The sequence below is a fragment of the Pelobates fuscus genome, chromosome 7 (assembly GCF_036172605.1).
Source record: "Pelobates fuscus isolate aPelFus1 chromosome 7, aPelFus1.pri, whole genome shotgun sequence".
Taxonomy (NCBI): Eukaryota; Metazoa; Chordata; class Amphibia; order Anura; family Pelobatidae; genus Pelobates; species Pelobates fuscus.
The window spans coordinates 35,020,480-35,040,156 of NC_086323.1; the positions used below are offsets into that span (position 1 = coordinate 35,020,480).

General features: G+C 39.4%; 1 protein-coding gene across 3 annotated transcripts in view; it reads right to left on the reverse strand.

Annotated features, from left to right (window-relative positions):
• Window positions 1-19,677, reverse strand: part of NEGR1 (neuronal growth regulator 1) — a 473,994-nt gene that overhangs the window by 90,515 nt on the left and 363,802 nt on the right. For all 3 annotated transcript variants that reach the window (XM_063427922.1, XM_063427923.1, XM_063427924.1), the window contains exon 6: window positions 16,514-16,665. In XM_063427922.1, coding sequence (XP_063283992.1) covers window positions 16,514-16,665 — 152 coding nt within the window. The remainder of the gene's footprint in view (window positions 1-16,513; window positions 16,666-19,677) is intronic.

Here is a 19,677-nt window from a genome sequence, read left to right on the forward strand (position 1 = left end):
TTTGATGATACCTTTGTCGGTTTAAAATTCATGAAGATTGACAAATTAAAAAATATTTAATGAAATGCTAACCTAGTTCCTCCAGTCTACCACTGCCACTGAAGCTTGGTAGATACCCCATGATACTGATGCCCATCACCCAGCTTGAGTGGCAATCCGCTACATTATATATAGCCAGACATAAAAGCTCTCATGCACCAGTCAATCATGAGAGACTCCAAAATTCTAATTCAATAAATTGCTAGAGTTTAGAAGACTCTATTAGTCTAGAACATTGGTCTCCAACCCAGTTCTCATTGACCACCAACGGTACACGTTTTGACAATATCTCCATTTGAAAAGAAAAAGTTACCTGCACTCTCTCCTTAATCCCTATGTATATTTAGACAAATGGAGGTCATTTAGTTACTCCAATGGCCATTGGAGGGAATGCCCACCTGCCAACGTCAAGGCAGACCCCCCTAAAGCGGGTCCTACACTGACCCTTTAGCCTGCTTCCTTGAGCTTCTGGCAAAGATATCTCTAATAAGACAGAGAGGGGTATTTTTTATCCACACCCCTATATACTTATTAACCCTTAATAGGGAACACATGGGATGGGCGGCAGCATTGTAACAAGGCTGTGTGATACAAAGTAAATACAAATACAGCAGTAGTGATGGGAGTGAGCGCAGGACTTATCTTTTTGCATTAGTATCTCCATTGAATAAAAAAATGAAATATATATATATATATATATATATATTCTGGACTGTTGGTGTTCCATGAGGAATGAGTTTTGGACCACTGGTCTAGAAGACACTTATTGGTCGATGTAAATGAGCTCATAGGCACAAACAACTTGTATCACCATCAAGCCCAGAGACAGTAGGTATATTTTTTGTGGCAGCAGTAGAATCGCATGTTTACTGAAGAGTGCAGTAGTTGTAAAGAAGAATGCAGCATACGGACATCAGTGGCAACAAGAATGTTCATTTTTTAAAATACAAAAATCTGTTTATGTACCAATTAAAGGTTTATTTCCGGAGTTTATTGCAGTTTAAAATGTAAGCACGGCAAGACTTGATCTATCCATGCACCATTTTGATAGATGTACAAACTGACAGGCAGACAGACAGATAATTAGATAGGTGTAGATATATTTGATGTTAATTATCTGTTAAAAATAATACTTGTTCTTCCTCAACAATTTTATTCCCTATCCCAGCTGCTGTGACCCAGTATTTAATTAGCTCATTATTTATTCCAAAGAATTCTTAACACTTCTAGTGAAGATCGGAAAGGTCAAAATCAAAAGATAAAGGAGCACTATTAAAAATGTAAAAATAAAAGAGCTTTGGAAATATGATAGATGGATGGAATGGACAGACATACTGACTGATAAGCAGTTACAATTTAAAGGTGGCTAGCAAGGCCTTTGTTGATTTCAAATTAAAAAATAACCCGTCTTAAAATCAGCAAAGTTTTGAGAGATTTGCATAGAACCACAACTGGTGGTAGGTCATGTTGCCTGTAAATCACCGTTTTTATAATTCATACAAAAATATAAAAACAGTACAACAATACAAACCAAAAGAAGTTATTTATTCTTGTTAAGATTTCCTGTTTATTCCAATCCTCAATCTTTCTTTAGCTCTATTTAATCACATCTCTGACTTCGAAGCTTTAAAACCTCCTGTAATACTAGACTGTTAATAATGCAACAAAGTCTTCTTTTGTTGACATCAGAAATATCGTTATTTACAGCTTGGAGATAAGCAAGCCGAGGTCATTGTTGGTTTTACAGGCTTTTCATAAATATACTTTATTGTGTAAGAAAGGAAAATGGACAATGATATTCTGAGACTTTTGGAATATGACTTGAAGGCAATGAAACTGTTATCGCTATTATCACCAACATGACCAGTTCTGACCATATATGTAAAACTAGGCAGAGAGTCTTTTGAATCTCCTATCTACATTTGCTCTTTTCATCCTTTCGGTGCAATATTCTGTACATCCTCTATAATGGAAACTGTAAAGAAAATGTAAAAATATTCGATATAAAAAAAGTAATTTTATTCCAATTTTATCTTGAAAAACACAGAGGTAGATGTTAAGATTTGTATGAAGGAATGTCTACAGTTAACTATTTGAAGAATTTTAGGTTTTATATAAGCAGGGATAGGCAACCTTCGGCACTCCAGATGTTGTGGACTACATCCTCCATGATGTTCGTGCACCCATAATGCTTGTAAAGCATCATGGGAGGTCTAGTCCAAAACATTTGGAGTGCCAAAGAGTGCCTATGTGTGATATAGGGGGCAGGGTACCTCCTTACCTGCCAAAAAATTATAACTCAACTGCAATGGCTACATTGATTAAAGCAAATCTATTAATATTATTATTCTCGCCATTTATATAGCGCCAAACATATTCCATAGTGCTTTACAATAATATTAGAGGGGGGATTTAACTATAAATAGGACAATTACAATAAAACTTACAGGAACAATAGGTTGAAGAGGGCCATTCTCAAACAAGCTTACAGTTTATAGGACTGTAGTCATGGAAATGATCAATTGAAGTGAATATTCTTTGTAGACCTGTACACAGTGAAAAAAATTACTTCAGCCGAACCTATTAATCCATAAATATTGTGTTGGTGTATTCGGTATTCACCAATGTGGTGCTTTTGCTTCTGACGAATTTCACCCTTGCGATCATTTCAGGAAAATAGAATTTGGACAAACTGAAATGTTATGAATATGAGGCAATCAGCGTACTGCAAAATATATACATAATATAAGCACTATGTGTATAATTTGCAGTACATTGAAAAGTTCTGGTGGAAAGATTGTGACAGATCCATCTGTATGGATTTATATTGTTGGTTTGTCTGTTTGCCTTAATTTAGCTGGATTTCCTGTCCGTATGCCCCTGTTCGTGTGATACTGAACTACCGAATGAAACTGCCGAACAAACGTCCACCCAGGAGAGGAGTGTGCTGCTGGTTAACCTCTTGGCCCCAATAAGAACATTGTGGTTAACCGCAGACACCTCTCCATTCCATTCATACGTGTGGTCGTTGTTCATATGCCGACCATGAGGCGGCGGCCATTTTGGGACACGAGGAGAATCAGCGGTGCTCGGTGCAAATCCTATGGAACTAAAAACGGACACTTCATCTACCAAACACTGCTGGAAGCTGCCGTCCGCCTTCTATTTCGTTGAGGCGTTCGAACACCGGTCAGTTTGGGAGTTTTATAGCATTCGTATGGACTTTACCCAGATAGCTGTCCCATGGAGTCATTCATATACCGAAGGACTTGTGAAAGACTTTGACTCCATGGCGATTGAACAAGGTACATCGGATCTGAGCGCTATTGGGTAGAAATATGCACTCAGATCCAGGCTATCTGGGGATACGTTGCACAAACTATTTTTATTCGGTACTTTTGCATTTATGTATTTTACTGTATTTTTATCATTGTATTTTAAAATGGCGATTGTCTCTATCCTGGGAGATAATTAGGTTTCTTCCCAATTATCTCCGGGATAGAGAAGAAGGATTTAAGCGATTGGCTACTGTCCAATATATTGTACAGTCTTCCACAAGGTCCCCTAGGGGAGTGTCCACCTTGTGGAGACCCGCATAAATACCGGGCAGGTAGCCCCCATTAAACACATTCCTGTTTGACCTTCAAGACGGAGTTTGGTGTCGTTTGTGGAGGGATTTATTATTGGGACAGTACTTTTCGTTATTTCTAGCTGTGGAAGGAATTCGACTGAATTGCTGATCGGGAGTTGCCGCGTTCGTATGCTCCGTTCGGGAGTTTTGACGATCGGCTGGATTAAAACTGCACTTCTGGAGAAAGGGAAGTATTCACTAAACGGCGGCTTCCTCTACGTGGCGGTGAGTGTCGTAACAATTGGTGGCAAGCGACGGGATGAATTCCACCGCCCAGAAGGCCAGATACAAATCCCAGAGTGGAAATGCAGTATGAGGAATTAAGGCGTGCTACCCTTAAAGATATATTGGAACGCAGAGGTCGATCAGCGAGTAATCTCAAGAAAAGAGAGATTATTGCTATATTATTGGAGATGGATGCAGCACAGGGAATGGAGAGAGCTAATGTGCCTGGCATACTGGATTTAACACCCGATGAGATACAATTTAACCAGGCAGTCCAGATAAGGCTGGCACACTTTGGCCCCAACCCTGCAGCAGATATTGTGGTTCAAGTGCAAGCAGCAGTGGCAGCACAACAGGCGCTCCAGGGAAGTGGAGCTGCAGCAGCAGAGGTACCCCATAATAATATTGGTCGGAGATAGGTACCATTTGCTGCTTTTAGAAATTTTGTTGAAACAGAGGGAGAGATTGACGGGTTCCTGGCTGATTTTGAGAGGCAGTGTGCCTTACACCAGGTACCCGCGGAGGAATGGGTCACCATCCTCTCTGGTAAGTTATCTGGCCGGGCCAGTGAGGCGTTTCGGGCCATCCCAGAGGAGGAAATTACAAGTTACCGGGCAGTGAAGGATGCCCTTTTGGCCAGATACGCTGTCAACCCTGAGGCGTACCGGCGGCGATTCCGGGACACTAACAAGCAGGCTGGCGATTCCTATGTGGAGTGGGCATGCAGGGTACACCGCACAGCAGCCCACTGGATGGCAGGGTGCCAAGCGGTAACTGGGGAAGAGGTGCTGCAAGTATTTTTGTTGGAGCATTGCTTTGATCGTTTACCTGCAGGAGTCAGAGAGTGGGTTAGGGACCGCAAACCCGCTACCTTACCCGAAGCTGCTCGTCTGGCTGATGAGTACACAGATGCATGGAAGCTAGACCAGACAGCAGCCAAGGTCCCTACCCGAGTGGAGTACAAACCGGCAGCACCTCCAACCACTACTGTATATCAGCCCCCAGCGCAACGCACCTCCACAATACCACCAGCGAACAATTATGTTCAGCCAGCCCGATTCAACGCCAGGGATTACTTTCAGCCGATCCGGTGCTATGGGTGCAAACAATTGGTGCACAAGAGACCGGAGTGCCCATTGAACAATGCCAACCAAGCTCAGTCGTGGAGAAAACCTGCCGGCGGAAATCAGCAGCCACCCCACACTTCCGCTCACTATTTTGAGCAGGAGGAATTTTGGGGTATACTTCATGAGGCGGATCCAGTACAAGCAGCCCAGCAGGATAACCGGCAACAGCACAGGCAGACCGTTAAACTAAATGGCAAAGTGGTCACTGGTCTGAGAGACACCGGAGCCACTATGACCCTGCTCCAAAAGAACCTTGTTTCCGAACACCAGCATACTGGAAATACTGTGGCAGTGAGGGTAGCAGGAGGCACCGTGTTCTGTCTACCTTTTGCCCGGGTTCATTTGGATTGGGGAGTGGGCTCTGGACATGGGAATGTGGGGGTAATGAAAGACTTGCCTGCTGATGTTTTGCTCGGGAATGATCTGGCCCCTTTGGTTTCTGCTTATGCTCCAATGGGACCTGCTGATGTCAACCCAGTGACTACCCAGGCTCAGACCCATGCTGCTGGAACCAGCCCACCTGCTGCTGAGACCCAGGTAAGACCCGATTCCCCGACTGATACCCTAGGGCAGACCTTTGTTAGTTGGGATTCCCCAGAGGAGTTTGGGAGGGAGACCCAGGCAGATCCCACTCTCCAGAAGTATAGAGACAGAGCAGATACTGGAGAGGAAGGAGTAGATGGGGAGCGGTATGAGTGGGTGGGGGACAGGTTATATAGGATCCCTAAACCGTCCCAGAAAAGTGTTGCCCATCCGCCGAATCGACAGCTGGTGGTGCCCGCAAATACTGGCAGGAGATTCTGCGGATAGGACATGATGTTCCATTAGCTGGACATCTAGGGTCCCGCCGCACAGCCTATAGGATCATGCAGAACTTCTTTTGGCCAAATTTTAATCAGGCTGTGCGGATATATTGTAGTACGTGTGACACATGGACATGGAGTCATTCGACTTGTGAAAGACTTTGACTCCATGGCGATTGAACTAGGTACATCGGATCTGAGCGCTATTCGGTAGAAATATGCACTCAGATCCAGGCTATCTGGGGATACGTTGCACAAACTATTTTTATTCGGTACTTTTGCATTTATGTATTTTACTGTATTTTTATCATTGTATTTTAAAATGGCGATTGTCTCTATCCTGGGAGATAATTAGGTTTCTTCCCAATTATCTACGGGATAGAGAAGAAGGATTTATGGGTAAGATGGGAAGGGCTTATGTTGAAGCCACTGCGATTGGCTACTGTCCAATATATTGTACAGTCTTCCACAGGGTCCCCTAGGGGAGTGTCCACCTTGTGGAGACCCGCATAAATACCGGGCAGGTAGCCCCCATTAAACACATTCCTGTTTGACCTTCAAGACGGAGCTTGGTCTCGTTTGTGGAGGGATTTATTATTGGGACAGTACTTTTCGTTATTTCTATCTGTGAAAGGAATTCGACTGAATTGCTGATCGGGAGTTGCCGCGTTCGTATGCTCCGTTCAGGAGTTTTGACGATCGGCTGGATTAAAACTGCATTTCTGGGGCTTCCGGTCGACAACTCGAGGTGATCAGACGCACTACTCAGGGGCTCCGTGACAAAATCTGAGAAATCTCGCCTAAATATCGCCATAACCGCCACCGCTCACCGCTGCCTGCACGCAAGTACCCCACAAGCCAAATGGGACGCAAGCATAAGAAGAAGGCGGCAGATATAACAACCCCGGGGCTCACAATCGGGGAAATGTGGAGGAGAGCATGCGGCCCGAGTGAAGCCAATATGGCGGCGCTCCATGGCGGCTGCACGGACTTCTCGGACGACTATTCCGAGGAAGCAGAGGAGGAATACCTCCCACCTCCGGACCCGAAACCGAAGAAAACCTCCAGCAATACGAGAAAAGACCCTGATGCCGACCTAGTGACCACGGGGGTGCTTAAGGCCCTCCTGGCAGACCTGCAAAGCAATATCCTCACGGACGTCACGGCCCTAAGGGGAGAACTGCGAGGTCTGACAGGCCGCATCACTGAGCTAGAGGCCTCCTCACAGGAACACAAGAGCACCATTGCTACTCTGCAAAGTGAAATGCGGGAACTGCACCGCAAAAATGCGCTGCTGGAGCGGCGCCTGGACGCCCAGGAGGACACGAAGAGACGATTTAATATCAAGGTCAGGGGGCTGCCAGCGGAGCTACCGGAGACAGAAGTTCCGCACATGGTCAAACGCCTTCTGACCAGCATACTACCTCCAGGTAATACTGCACCTATCGTGCCCGCAGCTATTTTCAGGATCCCAAAATCTGCCAAAGCCCCTACCTCAGCCACGAAGGACACTATCCTCACCTTTCATAACGGAGCGGACAAAGCGACGGTCCTTACCGCACTCAGGGGAAAGACCCCCTTACAATTTGAGAATACCAAGCTGACCTTTTACGGGGACCTGTCAGGGGGCACCTTGGCGTGGCGTAGGTCACTCCGACCCCTCACCACCACACTCCAGCAACACAACATTCCGTATCGCTGGCGGACCCCCAACTCACTCCATGTAATGCACGGGGAGACAACCCACAAGATCCAAGACCCGCAAGACTCAGCAGAACTACTACAGACCTTGGGTCTCACATGGGACTCAATCCTTCAGGCGAGCCCCGCAGCCTCCACCACACCGGCTCACAGCTGGAACCCAGCGGGCAGTGCCCCATTTGTACCTCGAAACCTCACGCCAGTTACATACGCTGCAGTTACCACCTAAACCGAAATGAGGCGCATTCACCTCAACCCCGACAGAGCCCTCACCTGACAATACCGGGCCCCACCACCCACATCCATCGAGCAACCTAAAACCTCTGGGACTTTATTGATCACCGTCCAGATTGTTATCCCGCCCTTTGCTGGGCCCAAACGCGGCTATCAAGAGACCACAACTCGTTCCAGCCAACCAGCCACAGACTCTCACAAAGGGAATAGATTTCTGTGGGTGGTCGAGACGCCCGACTTACCATCCACGCCGCAGCAAACGGACTACTCTGGAATTGTGTTCGATCCTGAAGCGGACTGCAACCATGTCGGCCCCAATACCGGGACATTATCTGATGTACATAGTTCCGACTGTTTGCAAAACTATTGCCCACCCATATGCCTATATAATGTGATCCCATTTACTGTCCCAACTACAGGTGCACGGTAGCGCATTGACATGCTACTCGCCCAGGCAATGCATACAGCCAACACAGCCTCACGAACCCAACAGACACTCACCGGATGGACTGACAGGCTAGGCTTCGCCCTTAGCTCGACACATGCCAAACGCTTAAGAGTATGGGATGCCCACATACATAAGGTTTAGCACCCACACTATATGTCCGCCTCAACAGGAGTATCGACCTCCCATCTGTCCCATAGCAATACAGTACACCACCGCACATAGACCACATCTTAGCGCGACACTTGCTTCTGCTATGCATTGTCCACACATTCCTGATTACGACATACTAAACTCAAACCGGACTATTATCGAAAAAAAACCCAGACGGCCTAACTCTTGTCCACCTTTACTTATATCCTTACCCCTATTACCGTACAATTATGCAAGCTTAATACGATGCCCCATATGACCACATGACATTCACTTCGACGATTGCTAACATGACGCTTCGACACTGTATATTTTTGCCTCAAACACGACCTGCTAACACTGTCATTGGATTAACAGCAGACATATATAGGCCGGTCAACATGTAAGCTTTACTTTTTATAATTAATGCCTCACTAAACACAAATTGTTTATATAAAATTGTGATTACTAACCCTCTGCTTGAGCTAATCGAGAACACCGTTGCAACATAACTATGTATATACCAAAAATGTGCCAGCTTACCGCATGCTACAACTTATACGAATTGTTTACTACTCTAATTTGATGTCGCTGTTGTGGCGCACCAAAGTTTATTGTTATTCTTGTGCACAACAAAAATAAAGAATTTAAAAAAAAAAAAAAAACTGCATTTCTGGAGAAAGGGGATTATTCACTAAACGGCGGCTTCCTCTACCTGGTGGTGAGTGTCGTAACAAAGATGTTCATCATATTTAACCGTATCAGTTGCTGCTGTTGATCCAATGGAATGCAAAAAACATAAATTAGAAAGTCCAATTGTGCCTCAAAAAAAAAATAATGATGGCTTATAAAATGCTTTTTAGGACTCTAATAATAATATTCATAGTACGTGCTATTACATTACATATTATCTAGACCTGATATAAGTTTAAATATTTAAGGGGAGGGCTGTTGAATTGAAAAGAATTTACAAAATTTGTTTCAAAATATTTGGCTTCTGGACTACATTTTTCTTACCAGTTGTCAACTCTCAAAAACTCACACAAAAAAAAAACCCTGTATGTTAATCAGTAGAGAATAGTGGTAGATCCAGTGGAGGGGTTAAGCAGTACCCAGATATTACTAATTCCAGCATCAAGTCTGGTACCTGCCTGTGCATATTTGCATGTCAGGCTGGAAACTTTAGATAGTTGTGAAAACAAGATTTCTTGAGTTGCTTTGCCCAAGGAGGGCTTTTCAAGTCAGACATGAGATATAAATGTGATGCATAACATTAATTTTTCCATGTTTTTTTTTTTTTTTTTTTTCGATTTGCACTGTGGGGAGTTTTATCACATTTGGTCTCACCACAGTTCTATCTTCTATTCTTACATTGTCAGTAGTAGAGAGAAGATCTGCAATGCAACTATATAGTAAGCAGGGCTAACATAATGAGCAAGGTTTTTGTATGGAAGTATTATGATTCTCAAGAAAGTCCTCTTTAAACAGACTCTGAGCTGAGGATGATCATAGCAATCAGTCAGGACATTAGGTTCCACCTCCAGCACTGTCCTAAGCAGAACCCTCTCCCATTAGAGAGAAAGCTAATGAAAGGAGCTTATATTATGGGTATGAATGAATTAGGATTTAGTACAAGAAATAGTGATACGGGGATGGATGGCTGGATAAGGCAAATAGCATTTATGAGAAAGTTCCTGTGGCAAACAACATCTGGAAAAAAAGACATCGAGTTCTACAGTAAAATAAAAACTTAGATTAATGTGCAGCGTGTACACGTACACCCCAGAGCTCCACACATATACGCTCCTATACACTCAGCATTATGTGAGTCTTATTAGCATGGAGCTCTGGGATGCTCTCACACATATTGTACATTATTTAAAGTTTTATTTTGTCATATTACTTTAGAGTTCTGTGTCTTGCACATTCTCCAGATATCATTCATCCCACATAATTCACCTGATTTGTAAACCTCCCCACATATTGCTTGCCCTAAACTTCCCTCTCGTCTCATAGAGATCGAGGTGCAAAATATTTTCCTACCTTTTTTTAACTTCAAAGGGCTTAATATATATATATATATATTTTTTTTTTAAAGATTAAATCTACAACTAATACTAAGACTTTAATATGTAACCCGGTCTCACAGGGATATGGGACAGTTCTGCAGAAAAATGAGAGGGGAGAACTATCGGAACTGAGCAACGTGATCAATTATTGATGTCTCATTTGCGTGTTATAACTATTCATTCACATTTGCCCTTAATCATAAAATTACTGGCGTCTGAGTCAATACATATTAACTGCAAGGTCAAAATATGTGAGAGCTCTTGATGGGGTTTGCATGATAATGGAAATGTTTGTGCTAATCTCTCGTTACGCATCTGAATTAAATTCTAAAGAGTGTTAGTTGCAAGCAGCAGGTAGCACGATGACATGCAAAGAATGGCACTTTAGAGATTCCAGTTTGATAAAAGGGGAAAACAACCATGTCCATTGCAGATGAAATCTGCTCCTAAAGGAACAGTAATATGGGAATGTTTCTACCTGAAGATGCCCACCGAGACAGGTTTAGTGCTGAAGGAAAATGATAGGGGATGAGAGAAAAAAAAAAACCTGGCCAATTTGAAATCAAAGACAAGGCTGTGCCTTGGTATTAACCAGTTAGATAAAACAGAAATTTTGATTTTGGACTGAGACCGGAACATTCAGAGATGTGGAAAAACTAATAGATGGCAACATTAGCCAGCTCTTCTTGAAAACCTCACTTCCCAATGTCATGGAAATTATAAGAAATATATATATTGATCTTGAAAAAGACCCGAATGGGTGCGAAACATTGATTTGAATGTACACAGCAAATTTTGATTTCAAAGACCTGTGAGTGCATCATTGTTTTCTTGTGTCTTGAAATTTTATTGTGCAATTATTCACCAGAAAATGTGTCGACGTTTCAGTCCTCTATGGGACTTTTCTCAGGAAAACCCTAACTATTTCAGCAGGCTGTAGTGGTTTTGGTTCTTGGAGTTTTCCTTTAAAAACATAGCAATGTCCAGTGTTTTTTTTTTTTTTTAATGCTGAACTGAAGTTTAAAAAAATCTTGCAGTGCCCCTTAATAGTTTAATTAAGTTTAGAATGTTGTTTTATGAAATTTTACAAAATAAAATTCCAATCAATTTTTTTTCTTTTTGTTTTGTATTTTTTCATTATAACTTCTCCTTTGGAATTATTTTACTTTAGCACACAAATGGCAAACAGGCATGGTTTTTTTTTAGAATGGCTTGTAGAATATTATTGCTTGTAGAATATTACTCAGCCTGTGCTGTTTCGACTGAGTTTCGATATCAGATTTGCAAGTCACAGTTTAAAGGCTAATTAAGTGAATGAAGATTAGCTGAAAACCTGATTAGTATGCAGGCATGATATTGAAGACAAACATCAGCCTATCTCTGTCACTGAATATTTGCATATGTAAATTTTAAAACTATCACCTCTTCTTGACTTTTTTTTTTTTTACTTTCTGTGAATCCAAGTATCATGGGATAATCCTGCAATGTGACCAAATCTGCAGTTATAGCGTCAGCATGACTTTCACGGTTATTGGACATTTAGTTTTTCTGAACAGTATCATTGTAATAAAATGCTTTTTAAATAAATTACTTTCTCTCTAAGGTACTTATGGGACCTATAGGCTAGCAACAGCTGGGGCACAGTTTAACGTGTCAATATATGTTATTTATTTTAACAGGTTTATTTTTCCATGTATATCTACATGTTTACCCATTGCCTTTGTATGTCATTCTGTTTAAAGGACACTGCTGGCTAGAATGGACTATCAATTAAAAAAAAAAACATTATATCACATTCAACAGCCACATAATAAAGTACACCTTTCTTATACTAGGTAGGTTTCCACCTACCTTCACTGCATGAACAGACTGCACTCATAGAGGAATGGGTTCAACAGGTTGCTGGAAACGTTCTGGTCAATGTTGACATGGCAACATCATGCATTTGTCAGCTGCACCTTTATGCTGCAAAGTTCCTGTTCCACTTATCAAACACTCTAAAGGTGCTCTACTGCAGTGCTTCTCAACCCTTTCCTCAAGGCCCATCTAAAAGTCCATGTTTTAGGGATTACCCGGATGTGTCTAGGCGCGTGTTTAGAAAAATAAACAACAACAACTACTAAGCCTTAGACATACAGACCTCTAAGTTGTTGTTTTTTTCTTTTTCTAAACACCCTAGACACACCCAGGTAATTCCTAAATCCTGCACTGTTAGGTGGGCCTTGAGGAAAAGGTTGAGGAGCACTGCTCTATGGACTGAGCTTTGATGACTATGAAGGTTATTGTACAATCAGGCCATTGTCATATTCTTGGAACCAGCATTAGATTCCACCCATTGTACAGTGCTACGGAATTTGATGGAGCTACATAAAAAATAAAACAATAATAATGATAGATAAAGTGTGCTTTGTGACATGACATAACATTCTGCTGGAAGTAGCTATACACAGATTGACATATTGTTGCACAGAGCAGCAAGTAGACTGATCAGTAGTGTTTGAGATACTTTCACCTCCACATCGGGCATGAACAATCATTCCATAGGTCAAATTTTTCTTATTCAAATGTTTTAATGTCTCTCCTATTCTAACTCACAGGATTATTCACTAACAGGATTATTTACTACAGTGAGAATTGATGGGAATTAAAATTGAATTTAAATTTCTAAAGCCAAAGATGACAAATTGGAAGCATATCTGACTTGGAGAATGTTTATAGTTGGCTACTTTGGCTAACATAGAAACGTAGAAACATAGAATGTGACAGCAGATAAGAAGCATTCAGCCCATCTAGTCTGCCCAATTAAATAAAAAAAAAAAGCACTTTGAATTCCCTTTGAATTCCTGTCAACTCTCCCTTTGGTTAATAAGTCTGTAAAGTGTCAATTTACAGGATTTCAAAATAGCGTTTCACATTTGAGGTCAAAATAACTGAACAGAAACCATAGCAGACTTTTTGAATTAATATTTAATGAATTTTGCAATTACTTAGAATTATAGAGAAAGCACAGATCAGTGTATAACTGTAAACCACTTGACAATGCTTGCATGTTTTTATATATCATTTGCTGCTACAAAATTGGCTGAATAGATATTTGCATTAAATATTAGGTGTACCAATGAACTTAAGTGCAAGTATCTATTGAACATAAACATTTATTAAAAATGTGTCAAATTAATAAATGACATGAATACGAAACCCTCATTCTCGTCATTGGAATCTGAACTTGTCCCATAAGCTACACTCCTATAACCTCTCCTAGTAGGTGTGTATTGGCTATGATGTTTGGTACTCGACAGCAATAACTAAAAGCAGGCCTCCCAAGGGCCCCGATTTTGTTGAACAGTCCTTCCAGGGTGCTGTCCCACTATCCTGGGTTTGTACCCTGGCGTCTTGCTTTTGTGAACACCATGGAACATTCCCCAGAATGCATAGTGCAAGAGCATCATTAGATATTATTACACTATGCTAAGAGCAATCAGACCACACAGAAAGTACTGTAATAGAGTTTTTGTGATTTGGATGGAGTGATGGCAGTAAGTCTGGCATGCATTCACGCTATGCTAACCAGCTTATTCTCTAGGTGGATCTGCCCCATTTTTCTCAGGTCTGCCCCTTAGGATGGAGCCAATCATATAGTTCCCCAAACTGGTCTATCCACATTTGCCCCGCCCAATGGAATGCCGCTTTATGGAATTCTGATGTTTGAGGGTATACTAACAGAGCTATTTACAGTTTTGCTGTGTTACCCAAATAGTCTTGATTGAGACCATTCAACAATTATTCCAATTTGACATTCGGTTATTTAGATGCAGAAAGAGGCTGGTGCACAAAAATACACTATATGACCACAAATATGCCCTTTTAAAGGAAAATGATGCATCATATTGAATTAAGACAAAGAAACTACTAACTAATAACTAATTTCTTACCCTCAAATGCAAACCATCACTACTATATAAACCAGTCACTAAACGGAACACAACCGTGCACTAATTCCCAAATGCTTGATAATTCACAAATACTTGATACAATTTGAATCAGAACAAACGTCACAAAGCAAACAGCATCTTTTTGGATGCTGTGGGGAAGGTCGATGTACAGCAATCCTAACTCATGTAGCCCTAAGGCAATTATCCAATAACCAGCTGCCACACAATGCATTTGCATATGCCCACAGCCAGATGCAAGTTTTGCCTTTACTACATACGCAAAATTGGAAAATAAAATAGTAATTATGCTGATTTCTCAAAAATGCAAGAGAGAGTGACAGTGTATTGCATCTATTGCACATGGACTGAATGATGCCACACAAAACACAGTAAACTGTAAGTCCTCTATTACAATTAGCATATTTCGTAAAAAGTAACTTTCTAATTGTTAAAGTAACATACTAATATAAATTGAAAGAGGATAAAAAGAAAATCTATTAAAATTATATATATATAAAAATAAACAAAAAATAAACACTGAAAACATGAATTTTGTTTTCAATACTAAATTAGGAATTTATGTATACATAATTAAAATGAAGGGATGAAGAAGTACGCAATGCACAAAACAATGCAATGCATCAACATTTGGTTTAGCAATGCAATATCACATTCAATACATATTTTAACAAACAATCATGGGTTATCTATATGTGGCTACATGAGATTGTATGTGGCTTTGTGTGGCTGTATGTGTCCATGTTTTTATCATTAACATGGTGGATTCAGATTCTATAGGCATCAATCCAAGTGATTAGTGAAGTGCTGTAGGGTTAAGAGTCATCTGTTGCTCCAACAATCCCTCCACTTGGGTAAGTACAGTGTCTATTTTCTAACAGTTGTATTTGCTGAAAATGTGATAATTTTCGTCTAAGTTCAACTTCAGAATCAATCAACCCATGACCCTAGACTGGAGACTTTGGAAAAACATCCATAGCTAACTTCAACCCAAGAATCATTTATTTGAACAAGAATTTACTCTCTATTTTAATCATAGACTTAGATGGCTTAAACACACATTCATTGAATGAACTTCTAAAATGTTTTGTACAATAATAAAAATGATAATTATATATATATATATATATATATATATTTTTTTTTTTTTAAACTGCACCAAAAGACAAATAACTTACTTAGGGATTGTTTTTTTCTACCATAGACACAACAAGAAGACACAATTTATCATGACATCAAATCAGGACAGACAGTGATGTCTGTGAAAGGAAATTACAATAAAAGCAACAACAAAAAACAAGCAAAAAAAAAATAACAACACAATTTCCAATGATACATAAAAATGTTTGTTAAAAATCTTACATTTTAATGGTTCTTGTATGTCATGGGTATGAAAACTATTGTATAGGTGTAGATTGGAAGTATATTGGACATGTTGTTATTTATGTAAGAGTACACCTGTTCAATGTGTTTGCAGTCATCTATAAATTGTTGTCTAAAGAAGCATAAGTACAAAAAAAATGGGAATACTAGTGGACCTGTGTCGCAAAGTTCTATTCCTTATTCTTCTTACAGGAGAAGAAAAGGGTTGGGGTAGATTTGTCCCCAAAGTCACCTGGACCAATCAAATAATGTGTGTAACTATATAGCCAGTGGGTATTCAGTCCCTTCAGTTCTTTTGTCAAAAAGGGGAGATTAAATACATAGTCACATTGCTACTGAGGTTATCCACAAATGTGTTAAATGTCATTTGCAATCTCTGCTTGACCATTGGGAGGTCATTGGGAGGCCATTTTTTCAGTGACCAAACAGATTGGAGGGATATTGTGGAGCTGCAGATAAACATCATTAATTATGGCAGAAGACTCTAGACCCATGCTGGATGCTAGCCCTGTCATTGATTGGGTATTAGAAATAAAATAAATAAATTAATTAGAAATAACCTAAAGATGACACTTCATTACGCTCAGGTGTGTTAAATTTAAAAGGGTTTTATTTGAGACGTCAAAGGGGCAATTAGGTTTAAATGTTTATAACTCAAGTTTTGTAAGTATACCAAAGTTGACATCAAAATAGTAATGTGTATTTAGTTCAAAGTGACCATATCGTAAACTTTGTCACAAATAAGATTGACATAATGCTAATGTAGTTACTTACGGTTGAGCAGCAGACTGGCATTGCTGGTACCGAGCTTGTTTACCGCTACACACGTATAGTTGCCAAAATGTTCTTCTGTTACATTGGAAACCGTGAGAATGGACCGTGAATTGTAATTCTTTATAGTTATTCCTTTCTGGCCATTTGTGAGTCTGAGAAAGAAAAGGGCACATTAGTCTGATTAAACAAGGCTGCCTTTCAACATAATAGTTGTTCTTTTGTGTTTCTTTTTTTGAACATTTGTTGCTTGGAACAAAGGTAAATTAAACCATTTTTATGATTTAACTGCAAAAAGCATAGGAAGGAACATTTTTATGGTGGGGAATTGTAATATTTTCTTTGCAGAAAAATAGAGCAATCTTTAATAAGAATTCTAATTTTGCATTCGGTGCACCAAAAGTAAAAAGCTCTAAATAAAGCTGGTGTGGAGAAGTTTGTAAAGGATGTTAAAAAAATTTTCATGCAAAGATTATTATATTTAGTGCTAAGCAATACCTTCTAAAAATGACCAATCATTATTTTTTTTATGATTAGCTTTTTAACATCTGCTTATTATTCACACGATATGCAAAAGTCGATGTATCTCCCTTTATTGATGGTATTGTTGTTAGGAACCTACTGTTTCTTTATCAAAGATTTTTACAGAGATATCCCAGGCTTAATAAAAGAAACATTAAAGCACCACTTTTAGCTTGATTTATATAAAACTGAATATTTCTAGAAGTTCAAAAACATATGTTAAACATGTTTTATCTTACTCTTGCTTGACCTAGGCATCGTGGGACGCCGACAGGTGGATGGTACTAGTTTAATCCTTTAAATGTCAACTACATGAAATTATGATTAATATTCCACGGATGTTGCTGAACCCAAATGTGGACATTGTTCTGCAAATCAACATTATTACAATACATGCAAGCAATTTCTGGTTTAGACTGAAATGAAAGGAGACAAATTGCCATATATGAAATCATTTTGTCTACTCTGAGGTTTTTTTTCATTTGATTACTTGGAAAACTAAAATAATTCTTAAACTAGAAATGGGTTTCGATGTATTCAACTTCAGAAATGGCATGGCTGTTTTGGCAGACTATAGCTAGTAAAATACACCAGGTTTACAAAATTCACAACATCAGTGCAACACTGGGAGTGTGTAAGACAATAATGCAAGCTATGTTGGGAGCAATTGGTGGTATAATGTTTGTGTTAATAAATATTATATTATTTATAGAAATGTGGTCATTTTGGGTTCCATCATTGCTAATAAACTTTAAATTCCATAACATTCTAGGATAAAAAAATTAAATAAGAAACAATGATGCACTCACTCTTTATGTGACCTGTAACTGCTAAACTAGCAGTTAATGGTATGTTTATAAGTTATTCATCAAACAAACCAGAATGGGTTATTTTTTCTTTTTTGAAATATTTGTTCTCAGTTACATCAACAATGTTAAAGATATTAGTTAAAGTGGCTCTGTCATGAAACTACACCTCCCTTGGCTCCAGCCTATGAAGTTCTGCATCCTCCCACACAACCTCTATAGTCCCCAGAACCAGTTTAACTTACCTTTTTCCATCGTACTGCTTCCGTTTTTTTTTTCAAGGTACCACAAAAATAGCAGCCACCGAAAATCTCAGCCCCTGCCCTTCCTAGGTTATGCACCAAAAAACAAACATATGCCCAGTACACCTTAGATCTGTGTTGATTCTTAAGAATACACAAGAGTCAGCACAAAGAATGCATGACATGCTGAGCCTCAAAGTAACTCGACAACAGAGCTCCCCATGTCAACTTTGTAAACCCGTGGGTTATACGTAAAGATAAAGAACATTAGTGCCAACCTTCCTTATTTATTAATTAAAAAAAAATAATGGGGCAGGTCAGTGAGGGGGATTTAGATTTGCCAAAAAAAACAAAAAAGTGACAGAGCCACTTTAAGTATACACATACTGTTAAAAAATAAATAAATCCGTCCTCTTGAAAAAAAAAAAACATAAATATTAGAGTTAGCCTAAGTAAAGTTTGACACAAAATTTGGGATGAAAAATAAATGTTTTGGGAAAATCAATGTATATAGATCAGGGATCCGCAGACTTCTTCCCTTTCCTCGTTGCCCATATTTGTTACTATCAAAAAATTGTTGAAATGTGTGAGTGAGAACAGTGCAGTTCTCAAATCAGTTTTGCAAACTTGCTCTTTAGGGAACAGAGCCAACTGTGCCCCTAAACCTCTCAGTGGTTTACTGATCTCTGTGCAAAATGTTTGCCTAGGATATGAACAAATCAAATTTCTTTTAATCTAAGCCTGAACACATCAATCCTTCCAGGATTTACCTGTGGAGTCTTATTCTATGAACATGTGGAGTTGTATTCTATGAACCTGTGGAGTTTTATTCTATGAACTTGTGGAGTCTTATTCAATGAATAAGAGTTTACAGGTAAATCCCGAATGGATCAATTCATTCGGGTATAGATTAAAATGAATTGGATTTGTTCGCACCAGCTGAAAAGCATTTGTACACAAGTCTACTAGTTACAACACAAATGTACACCACCATTTATATTTGTATAATAAAGTAATAAAGTCCTTTTAAGGAAATGTCAACAGTAAAATCTGACTTCTAAGCTATATCATCTACTATAAATAGCAATAATAAATAAATAAATAATACTACACAATATTCTTTAATCACTTGCTCATAAATAGAATAAATATTTTTTTTGTAACAAAACATATATACATACACAGACAGAGAGAAAATTACTGAATAGAAAATAATATATATATATATATATATATATATATATATATATATATATATATATATATATATATAAAGAGAGAGAGAGAGAGAGAGACTATTGAAATTAGAATTTAGAGTTTCACAGCAATTGGCGTGGCCAATGTGGTTATAAACTGTTTATTAAATAAAACCCACTGCCTATAGCTGCCCAACAGTGAAATATAAACAATTCATAATGATTAAGTGACAAAACAAAACAATAGAAACTGTTTACTAATTCACTGTATATTGCATATTAAAAAAATAGAAAGGAAACAAATCTCAGATTAATTCTAGGCAGGCAGATAAAAATCCAGCTAATCCTTATTTACACAGTAATTTGTCCTTCTGCCTGTGAATGTTAGTGTTTATGATAGC